We start from the raw sequence: 11,392 nt of genomic DNA, 5'->3' as shown, positions 1-11,392 counted from the left end.
CTCACATCTGTTTAAAAAAAAGGGTGAAAAAAGTGTCTGCTTTCTAGTATCAAACACACATTTTACAGAAAAAAATATTAAACTGCAATCAGTAGGGCTAAGTAGTTCTTAAAAAAAAAACCCAAAAAAATACAGCAGATGTAAATCACAGCATTTAGTTCTGTTCCGATGAATTTTTTACCCCAACATTTTAAAAAATTCAGTTATAATAAAAAGGGGAAGAAGTTGCTTAAGGATGAGCGAGCTCATCCAGAAAAAATGATAGTGCGGTATTTCAACCTGCCTTTGAAAACATCAAGAGAGTCAGCAAGACAGCTGCCTTCAGAGGCGTTCTGATCATTTCCAAAATTAACCATCTAAGGCTACATTCAACTAAAAAAATGCTTTCATCTAAAACCTAGGTGCCTCACAGTTCCTGGAATCCTAAGTAAGTATCAAACCCAATGGCAGGTATGCAGAAATTATCCTCAGGTACTGGGAAGAGGCAGGCAAAGGGGTCAGGTTCAAAGCACCCACCTCAGTGAGGAAACTGCGGCCAGAAGTCAGCAGTTAGCGTGTGTTTTATCATATAAATTAATAATAAATATATAATTATTGTATAGAAACAGGCTTAAGGTTCATTAGAAACTAATTATTAATCTCCTGATTTTCCTATGTTTCATTTGTGTTTTAAGGGAAACATTGCTTCTTACTCGTAGAATTCCTCATAACGTAGTGTCAAAAGTGTTGGCAATGGCATACTTTGCAGGGTCTCCATTGAGAAACTGGCATGCAAAGGAGCATTTAGGAAAGGAAAGACGAGCTCAGCTTACCTTAGATCTTCCGTGTTCCTTTTTCTACTACAGGTAGAAAACCCTAGATTTTCACCTTTAACAATACATGCGGTTGGTAGTGATTGGGTAGTTTGGTCTCAATGCTTTGACAGGTTTGTTTGCATAGTTGCAATAATCTTCTGAGATTTTGTCATTAAGAAAAAGGAAATAGCAATTTAAATATTTTCTGACAGCTTGTAACTTTAGCATGAGAAAAGGAAAACATTTCTTCCAAGAAACAAGAGGGCTCCTCCTTTTGAACATAAAGGTTTAGACAAAGCATCTCCAAAATTGATTACAGAAATACTCAAATGCAGCAATGACGGAATGTATTAAGCTAATTATAGTTACCGTAAATAATCTGATTGGAAATAAACAATAAACTTCACCATACTCCTCTCTGCCTACTTGCAAAAAAAAAAAAAAAAAAAAAAAAAAAAAGAAGCTTTTGTGCAATCTATTTTCTATTACACATGGCACAAGGGCACAAGTAACAAAAGAAAAAGAAAACATGTAATAGAGTTACTCAGGAGGTGGCTACAGCAAAACTGAAGTGCAAATACTCATCACATCCACAGGTATAAAGTCAGGTTAGCTGAAACAGGCTTCAGCAAGGCTGTGGAGACATTAGCCTCTAGCAGAGGGGAAAGGGCGTGTAACTTCTAAAGAGAGTTCAGGCATTTCTGCCCTGAACACTTCATCATGGCCAAATTCATTTAAATATATATTCATACTTATATATATATATATATATATTTTTAGAGTGTGTATACACACATACATATATATACTCATACAAGGACTATCATAACACCATATTCACATGAACAATGAGTTTGGCTTATGATGCACTGACAGCAAATTACTGACAACACATTAGTTGGTTCCAAACAATAGTTAACATTCCGTTTATTTACATACACATGTAGTATGACATTTTCTGTTAAGAACAGAAAGATTAGATCACTGTACATACAGATGACAGACAGAAAGAGGAGCCCTCCTTAAACACACTTGAAAGTGTACTTTTTTTCATTTACAACCCCGTGTATCGAGTTGCGTATGTAAGTGAAGGCAGGACAAACTTGTGCTTGAAAATGTCAAGAGAAAAGCACACTTTATATAAATAAATGCCTGGAATTTATATATTTACAATACATACAGCATATAAATTATTTTATAATTAATCCAAAACAAGGTAATATGGTACACTGACAGCCAGTTGTGCTGAATGTTGGACTTATTTTTCACGAGTAACACCAAGACTCACCGTGGGAGGTCTCTGGTTGACCAAACAGCCTAGAATGGCTTGGGGCGTATCATGGCTCAGTTCTGAAGCAAAGCTTTTTTGAGTGTTACACTAAACTGAAGACTGTGCTGTTAACAACCTACTATGTGCAAATGAAAGAGACATGTTTTGTGTTCTTGATATGTCATAAAACACCCATCAACCGAGAAAAATAATGTTTCTGGAGAATCTCTGGAAACATTTCAATGTCAGTAAATAGCCATTTATAGATACCTTCAATTTTTAAGCATGCAAATCACTACTAATACTACTGCTTGTGTAAAGAGAAACTCAGAAACATGGACTGTATGTACATGAACCCAGCCCAGTAAATGCAAATCAGGCTCCTGGGCTTTGGCCACATTCTCTTTCTTCCTCCATAAACAGCTCAACGTGCCAGCTACGCAATGCTGGCTTTTCAGAGAAAATACAGAGACTGCTAGTATTGCTGAAGATACCGTGCTCACTTCCCAACATCATGTAAAACTCTCCTTGTGCTGGAGTGGATCAGGTGTTACAGGTTCCCCACGCTGTTTAGCAGCATCCAGCAGCTTACAGAATCAAGTCTTTAAAAAGAAATGGTGAAGCCACATCTCTGGAAAGCGGCTTCTTTCCCATACTTGTGCTGCTGTTGTCTCTTTTCAGAAAGCATCTTCACCCTCTGCAATGTCAATGATTGTGTGAAGCAAGTCTTCAAAAGTTGGGCGTCCCTCTGGTTTCTAAAAATAAAAGCATGCACAGCTGTGATCAGAAAGCAACAAAGTTGTGTTGATTTTGATAAATTATTGGTTTTGATATCATTCTGTGGCAATGAATTTACCGTTTCATTAGATGTGACATGCAAAAATATCTCCTTGTGCGGATTTTGGATGTGTCACTTAATCTCAGTAAGTGTCACTTTTTTTTTTTTTGTTTTACACTTTGAAAAAGCATGAATAGGTGTTGCTGGACTACACTCTTCATATAATTCATTGTTTTGCATAGTGCTACACTTTTTCATTTTTCTTCCCCATCCCCACCTCCCCCAATTAATTGCTCCAATCTTTCTTTATGCAAGTTGTTCACATTCCTAAAAATTTTGAGTGTCATTCTCTGAAGCCTCTCTTACTTCAATGTTATTTTTTGGACTCCGAAATGATACTGCATCATAGACCTATGCAACGGCATCCTTCATCTACTCTATTTTCCATACAGTTCCTCATGTGTCATAACATCCTGTTTGTTTTGTTTAATTATGGCAATACACTGAGGTAGTCTCTTCGTTGACCTTGCTGACGCAGTTAATTTAGCAACTTCTGAACATCTGGGTAACTTGCACTTTTTCTCCATTTATCAGCCTCTCTAGATTTGTATCACCTGCTGAATTTTGAAGCCTCAGTATTCACTTCCCTCTACAAATCATTAATAAATTTATTAAATGAGGACTGAGGTGCCTATAGTTAATCATTTTATGACAAAGATTGACAGTATCTTGCCATTACTTGTGTCCTGTTTGTGATTTGCAAAGATTCTTTCTCTCCCACGTGATGACTGCTTAGATGTTACTGTTAATAACCCCTGATGAAATCAATACATTTTTAATCAATTCATTGATGTTCATATGAATCCTATACATACATATTAATATTTAAAGAGCATTAACAAATAACTTATCGTTATCTTCCAAGTAATTTATTATTCCATTTTAATGACCATTTCAAGCAGGTTACCAAGTACAAACAAAATTTAATGATCTGTAGTTTCCTGGCTCCTGTGAATAGCTTTTTTGAACTGCAGACATATTTGTCATTCCGTGGCCCTCCAGGGTACTGTTGGTTTTAATATACTTTTTGCTGCATAAGCCAACTGGTTTGTAAGTTTTAGATCTCCACCAGTTGGTTTGATGACTAATTGCTCTCTGTTCCAGCACCTTCTCCTCCAAGACAAGCGTCAGACAGTATCTCATCTTTATTACTGGAAAAGAGCAGTTTTTCCCCAGCACCCCCTGTGGTAAAGGCTAACTAGAAATAAATCACATAGCTCTTTCCATTCTTGGTTTCCTCAATTGCTCTCTCAAAATTAGAGGCATCTCATTAAATGCACCTATCCTTAGAGACTTTCTGCTTTAATACTATAAAAACTGTTTTATACTGATTTAGTTGATAAAGTATTAAATTTGGGTTTGCTGCCCCTTTGACCTCTGTGAAAATTGTACAGTCAGTATCTTTCTGGGTTAGGAGGATTAATGGTACAGTCCATTCTTATCTTTCTTTATAAACCCTGGGATTTGTATTAAGATTCAACTGCAAGTTAATCTATATTTCCTATATAATTTATAATCAGGTAATGAAGTATTCCTTTAAAACGATTTTTGTTCATTCTGGCATGTTTCTGTAATGATTAATAAACCAAGGCAATATAAAATCAGATTCTCCACCTCTGGGCCATTCTGATTATTTTTTTTTTTTTGCTAGGAGTATCTGTATGCAGATATGATCATTACCAGCACAGATTTAGCAATTATTTCATTTTGTTACTAAATGTCTTTATACTTAATCTGACAGTCCATTTATTTCACAGACATTTCCTCGGTGGCTTTTCTTATCACAGCTCTAGTTCAGTTGCAAACCAGAGGGAGATCTTTGTCTTAGCCATAAACACATGAATAGCTGAGAGCGCTGGATACAGTCAGAATGCTGCAATAGGGATTAACTGCTGTTGCTAGATTGACCTTTTTTTCAATTCAAAGACAAAAAAATAAAAAGTATATACCTCCTGCCAGCACATCATCATCATTTCATACACCTGCTTACAGGCTAGTTTGGGCCGATACAAACGGTGTCCTTGGCTAACCATTGTTACCACTTCATAGTTGGAGCTTTTTTCAAAGGGCATTTTTCCTTCCGTAAATACTTCCCACATTAAAACACCTAAAAAAAACCCAAACCACAACATTAAGAAAATAAGCAAATAACTTCTTAAAAATATATGTTTATTTTGAAACCTGCGCTTGGGATTTCTGATAAATAGTTTGAGATCCATATTCTATAAAGTGTTCACATGTGTCATCGCTGAAAACATCTTATTCTAGTACCATGGGGTTTAATAAATAACAGTTCTAAAGATCTCTGTGGAACTTTAAAGCATAAAACCATGCAAATTGTTTCTCTGAGCTTCTTCTCAGATGTCTGAATCCTTCCCAATAACTGCAGCTTAACTGCTATTGATAAAATGTAAAGATAGTGCTTTCTCTCAATGATGAACGTCTTACCGAACGACCAGACATCTGACTTGCTGCTGAATCGGCTATAATTAAAAACTTCTGGGGGGCACCATTTCACAGGAAATTTAGCCCCTGAGGAGCTTGTGTATTGATCATCAAGGACATACCTTAAAAAAAAAAAAAAAAAAAAAAAAAAAAAGAAAAAGAAAAAGATGATATCCTTCAGTCAGTCTCCAAGCCTGCAAATTACAATTTAGATTTGGATTTGAATATCAGCAGCTTATACTGCCACCTAATGGCCACGATTGTTAGCATCACACGATAAAAATGGCTTCTCTGGTGCAGTACTGAGGTTTCAGTCAAGATACAGTTCATTTTTCGTATGACTTCAGAGTCTCCTCTTGTGATTACTAGCTATACAACACAGGTCTAGGCTACCTGCAAGTTAAATGTCTGTATTACAAGAGAAAATGATGCAAAAGCATACATTTCTTGCTCTGTTTCTCACCGGCCAGTCTGAATTCAGATGTCAGGGGACATGCAAGCTCAGTAGCACAGAAAGGTAGCAAAAGCCAAGAAGAGCATGGTCAAACCACAGTGTTTTAACACCTTCCTTGTAGGTGCTACTTCCTACCCCCTGCCTCACCCACACATCACCCATGGGTGCTAACAAGGGCAGGAAATTGAAGGACATGGACATGTTGAGAGGGTCCAGAGGAAGGCCACAAAAATGATCAAAGGGATGGAACACCTCCCTTACGAGGAAAGGCTGAAAGAGCTGGGGTCGTTCAGCCTGGAGAAGAGAAGGCTGCGGGGAGACCTTATTGCTGCCTTTCAGTACTTAAAGGGGGCTTATAAGAAAGATGGGGACAGACTTTTTAGTAGGGCCTGTTGCGACAGGACAAGGGGTAGGTAATGGTTTTAAACTAAAAGAGGGTAGATTCAGAATAGATATAAGGAAAAAAATTTTCACTATGAGGGTAGTGAAACACTGGAACGGGTTGCCCAGAGAGGTGGTGGATGCCCCATCCTTGGAAACATTCAAGGACAGGCTGGATGGGGCTCTGAGCAACCTGATCTAGTTGAAGCTGTCCCTTCCAATTGCAGGGAGGTTGGACTAGATGACCTGTAAAGGTCCCTTCCATCCCAAAGCATTCTGTGATTCTATGATTCTATGAAATTAACCCCTCTCTGGGTCTCAGCACCTCCCAGCACTTTGGCTAGCAAGATGCAACTCTGAACCACCTACCCCAAGAGGATGCCAAACTCACTGAACAGCCTATTTCTATCATGTATTTACCAAAATACAGATTAGTGACTATTATCTCTGCAGTCTGAGACACAAGGCCTAATATGCCTCCTGCATCACTACAAGATAATTAGTAAGATTTTCACAGATGTTACAGAAAGTTGCTAATAGAAGACCAGTCAGACCAGAGAGTCAGTTCAAAGCCGGGCCTCTCATGGTAAGCGCTAGACACACTTCATTCTCTAGAGAATAAACTACCTAATTTTGATTTTCCAGAATCAAAATGAGTAAGGAAATCAACACATGACCACAGAACGAACAAGCTCTAAAGGCACTGGAAAAAAATGACCCAAAGGATGTTCCCTAGAGAGGTCAAAAAAAGATCATTTTTGCCTGTAATGTTGCTGGGCATGTTGCCTTATGGCTAAGTACAAGGGTTAGGTGAATTTTCCCAAATCCCCACAAATGTGTTTGCACACTCAGCCATACCTTGTCATTCCAAAATCTGATACTTTGACCACTCCTGAGTCACTCACCAAGCAGTTCCTGGCAGCCTGCAAAGAGAATGGTTAGATTTGGATGAAAAACTTGCAGTCCCTTGCAGATGAATTACAATGGTCAAAAGAGGACTTTGTCCTCATTGCTTAGCAAGTTCACTGATTTACCAAGTTCAGTGGTGTATTCTCATTATAGAAGGTACATGTGCATTTGCTCTTGATAGTACTGTTTTGACAACTAAACCATTTTGTAAAAAACCACCAGAAAAAATTATCATCTCAAGGGATTCATGAGTGGTGAAAACGGCACCAATACAGAACAGAGATATACTATTATATCAGTGCAAATAGGTATTAACACTTTATAAAAATTTCAGAGAGATTTTAGTCTGTTTTCTTCAGAGAGAGAAACATCTCATAATTTTCTGAACAGGGCAATTTTAAAGACTTGATTAGACCCTAAAGAGCCAACTTCAACTACTTATAATTTTCTGCAAAAACAAAAGCAGTTATTTACAAACAGGCTGTTTCAAAAAAGAATAGGTACGTTCAAAAATTAAAATTTCAGAGAGGAGTGTATTGCCTTACCAGGTCTCTGTGGATAAAGCTGTTTCTCTCCAGGTACTCCATTCCCTCGCATACATCTTGGCACATAGTGAGCAGGACGTCTTTACTCAAAACTCCCCGTTTCTGTCTCAGGTAATTGAGAAGGCAGCCATGCTCCATGAACTCTGTCACGATGTAAATAGGTCTCTGTTGTGTGCACACACCATACAGCTGAACTAATTTAGGATGTGTTAGCTTCCTGAAAAGATTGAGATCGAGTCGTTATTACTTCCTTCACTTGGTGCTAGCTCTCCAACCCACAAAACTGCAAAAATACCACCTGCCCAAAGTGTTTTATTTATAATCAGTAACAGCATCAGAGGCCTAGAACTGGCAATAAAAGTGCCAAGCACACAACTCACATCATTACTTTAGCCTCTTCAATGAAATCCTCTTCATACATCGCACCTTCCCGAATTGCCTTGATGGCCACTTTATACTGCGCCCTCCATTTCCCAAGGCGCACGACGCCGAAGAGACCGCTCCCCAGTTCTCTCATGAACGTCAGTTCTGAGGGATTAATTTCCCATTTCTCTATAAAACAAAACAAATGAGACCCCGTGACTGCTGTACTAGGGAACGTACCGAACTGGTAGGTGATAGGGGGGAGGAAAGGGAAACGCTGGATTACTAGCACAGCAGGGAATTTCGGGAGAAAATGTCTTAGAATTAACTTGAAAATGAAGCATTTCTATATCTCACAAAACAAACAAACTTTTAGCTAGACATAACCTTTAAGCAGCTCCTGACCAACACAGAAGGCAAAACTTAAACTTTCCTGAAGCCAGTAATTACATGCTGGTATTATCAGACTTGATTTCAACAAGCTGCCATCATACAAAGTTGGGCCAGCGCATTGCAGCTGCTCACATCACCTGATGTGCCATGCTTAAATCAGGTTATTCCAATTAAAAAAAAAAGTAAGCCCTCCACAAAGATCAAAGGAGCAAAGGTTGAGTCAGAAGTCTGGAGGTTTATGAAGGAGCCAAAGGCACAGCTCTTTAATCGGGCAGAGCTCAAGGTGTCCACAAAAGCATGGATGAAGATGCTGAATTCCCCTGGAGCACCGGTGACACGTTCTGCCTCTCCTCACTGCTGCCCTTGGCACCACACACCTACCACCAGCCGTCACGCCTTTGCATGCCGATCCTCTGAGCAAGGGTCTCCAAGGTACAACTTGGACCCGCGTAAGTTGCTATGGCCACAGTACAAAACTAGAATCATAGAATGTCCTGAGTTGGAAGGGACCCACAAGGATCATCGAGTCCAACTCCTGTCCCTGCATAGGACAACCCCAAAATTCACACCATATGTCTGAGGGCATTGTCCAATTGCTTCTTGAATGTTGTCAGGCTTGGCGCCGTGCCTACCTCCCAGGGGAGCTTGTTCCAGTGCTCCACCACCCTCTGGGTGAAGAAACCTTTTCTTAATGTCCAACCTAAACCTCCCCTGGCATACCTTCCTTCTACCACTGGTCACCAGAGAGAAGAGATCAGCGCCTGCCCCTCCTCCTTCCCTTGCGAGGAAGCTGTGGACCACGATGAGGTCTCCCCTCAGTTTCCTCCTCTCCAGGCTGAACAGACCAAGTGACTTCAGCTGCTCCTCGTACGGCTTCCCCTCTAAACCCTTCACCATCTTTGTGGCTCTCCTCTGGACACTCTCTAGTAGCTTTGTATCCTTTTTGTACTGTGGCGCCCAAAACTGCACACAGTACTCAAGATGAGGCCGCACCAGTGCAGAGTAGAGCGGGACAATCACCTCCCTTGACCGGCTGGCAATAGAGTGCTTGATGCACCCCAGGACACGGTTGGCCCTCCTGGCTGCCAGGGCACGCTGTTGGCTCATGTTCAATTTGCTGTCGACCAGAACCCCCAGATCCCTCTCTGCAGGGCTGCTCTCCAGCCTCTCGCTCCCCAGCCTGTATGTACATCCAGGGTTGCCATGTCCCAGGTGCAAAATCCAGCACTTGCCCTTGTTAAACTTCATACGGTTGGTGATTGCCCAGCTCTCTGATTTGTCCAGATCCATCTGCAGGGCCTCTCTGCCCTTGAGAGTGTCAATGGCTCCTCCCAATTTTGTGTCATCAGCAAACTTTGATAACAAACCTTCAAGTCCTGCATCCAAGTCATTTATGAAGCTATTAAAGAGCACTGGCCCTAAGACGGATCCCTGCGGAACCCCACTAGTGACTGATTGCCAGACCGATGTAACCCCATTTACTATAACCCTTTGAGCCCGACCCGTCAGCCAATTGCTCACCCATTGCATTATGTGTTTATCCAGCTGTATGCTGGACATTTTGTCCAGGAGGATACTGTGAGAGACAGTATCAAAAGCTTTACTGAAGTCCAAAAAGATTACACCAATTGACTTCCCTTGGTCAACTAGGTGGGTAACCTGGAAGGAAATTAAGTTTGTTAAGCAGGACTTTCCCCTTGTGAACCCATGCTGGCTGGGACCAACGACTGCATTGTCTAGGTCTAGGTCTTTTCAAAATTTTGAGAAAATATTGTGGCAACTTACATATATAAAATCATTAGAAAAGCTACATGCAGATTAATATAACACGCAATTACCATAGCTGAATCCTGCCGTTGTTGGTGCTGTCGTCTTCTTTGGGGTCACTGGGTAACGCAGCCTGGTAACAAGACCTGCGGTTCAAAGATAATTCAAGAGACAGCTTCTGAAATAGTGCCAGGCAGCAAATCAGCCAGCTGTTCACTGCAAACTGCACCACTGATTAACAATAAGCTTATCGTTACATACAGCTTTGACCATATTTTCTGCTATTGCGTTATTTTGACTACTCAAAGTGGCTACAAGAGGTACACAAGAGCACTCACTGCATCTAACTTGCTACTCCTTCTTCACTGATGGAAGATGGACATAGATATATGCATACATATTTGTTCTTTACAGTTATGCTGGCACCAACAAAGGCTGAGGACCCTTTTCAGATGAGAAAGATTATCTAAAATGTATACTCTCAATGTTACTTCTGATCATTTCTGTTTCACACATATAAATCCCAGCAGTTTCATGTGGAATTTTACATATACAAAATAAATGCTGCATGCTAGCTGAATATTCTCCTAAAGTCTTGTGAGAACTCAATACACCATAAGGTAAAAGCAATGAAGCAATTAAAAAACAAGTAGTAAAATCAGTTACAATAAATGAAAAGCAAGGTTATGTTTTGGAGCGTATTTTCCAGAAAGCCATTTTCCAGAATATCATCAGGAAATGCCAGGTCATCTGAATGAGATATAAACATCTGGAAAATATCAGTCATGATTGAAATTTATGCACAGGCTGGACTTGAAAGAAATAGGCATATTAGTATCTGAGCCTTGAACCTGATTCCTAAACTCTCCCCATCCCATCATACAGTGGGCAGACACCAGCCATCAGCTATAGATCTGAAGTGTCTAACCTTTACAAAGACTCATCTTTAGGGATTTCCTAAACAACACATTACTGTTCTCCTCTTCTGTTTGCTATATGGGAATATTAGATCATTTTAAATAGTGGTGACCCACAGGTAAAAAGCTAGCGCCTGCAGAGTACTCTGGGGAAGTACCATCCCTATCCATCTGCTGTGGGTTACAGGCAGCTGATAGAGGCACGTTGTGAAGCTAAGTGAATGATTTTTCCTGACTTGATACAGCTGTTCTTCTGTTACTCTGGGGACAGGAACATATTTATATATTTTTATATAGATATAGATGTATTTACATA

The 11,392-nt window shown here is 40.0% G+C and overlaps 1 protein-coding gene across 2 annotated transcripts in view; it reads right to left on the bottom strand.

Moving 5' to 3' along the window:
- Positions 1-1,947: 1,947 nt before the first annotated feature.
- TEC (tec protein tyrosine kinase) overlaps positions 1,948-11,392 on the bottom strand; it is a 54,958-nt gene continuing 45,513 nt past the window's right edge. For both annotated transcript variants that reach the window (XM_082315311.1, XM_082315310.1), the window contains 7 exons: positions 10,231-10,305; positions 8,017-8,188; positions 7,637-7,853; positions 7,041-7,105; positions 5,351-5,469; positions 4,852-5,009; positions 1,948-2,819 (listed from right to left, as the gene is read on the bottom strand). In XM_082315311.1, the coding sequence (XP_082171437.1) occupies positions 2,742-2,819; positions 4,852-5,009; positions 5,351-5,469; positions 7,041-7,105; positions 7,637-7,853; positions 8,017-8,188; positions 10,231-10,305 (884 nt within the window). In that variant the 3' untranslated portion in view covers positions 1,948-2,741. The remainder of the gene's footprint in view (positions 2,820-4,851; positions 5,010-5,350; positions 5,470-7,040; positions 7,106-7,636; positions 7,854-8,016; positions 8,189-10,230; positions 10,306-11,392) is intronic.

Source organism: Platalea leucorodia (assembly GCF_965183815.1).
Source record: "Platalea leucorodia genome assembly, chromosome: 6".
Classification (NCBI taxonomy): Eukaryota; Metazoa; Chordata; class Aves; order Pelecaniformes; family Threskiornithidae; genus Platalea; species Platalea leucorodia.
This window is presented reverse-complemented; position numbering and strand designations above follow the sequence as displayed.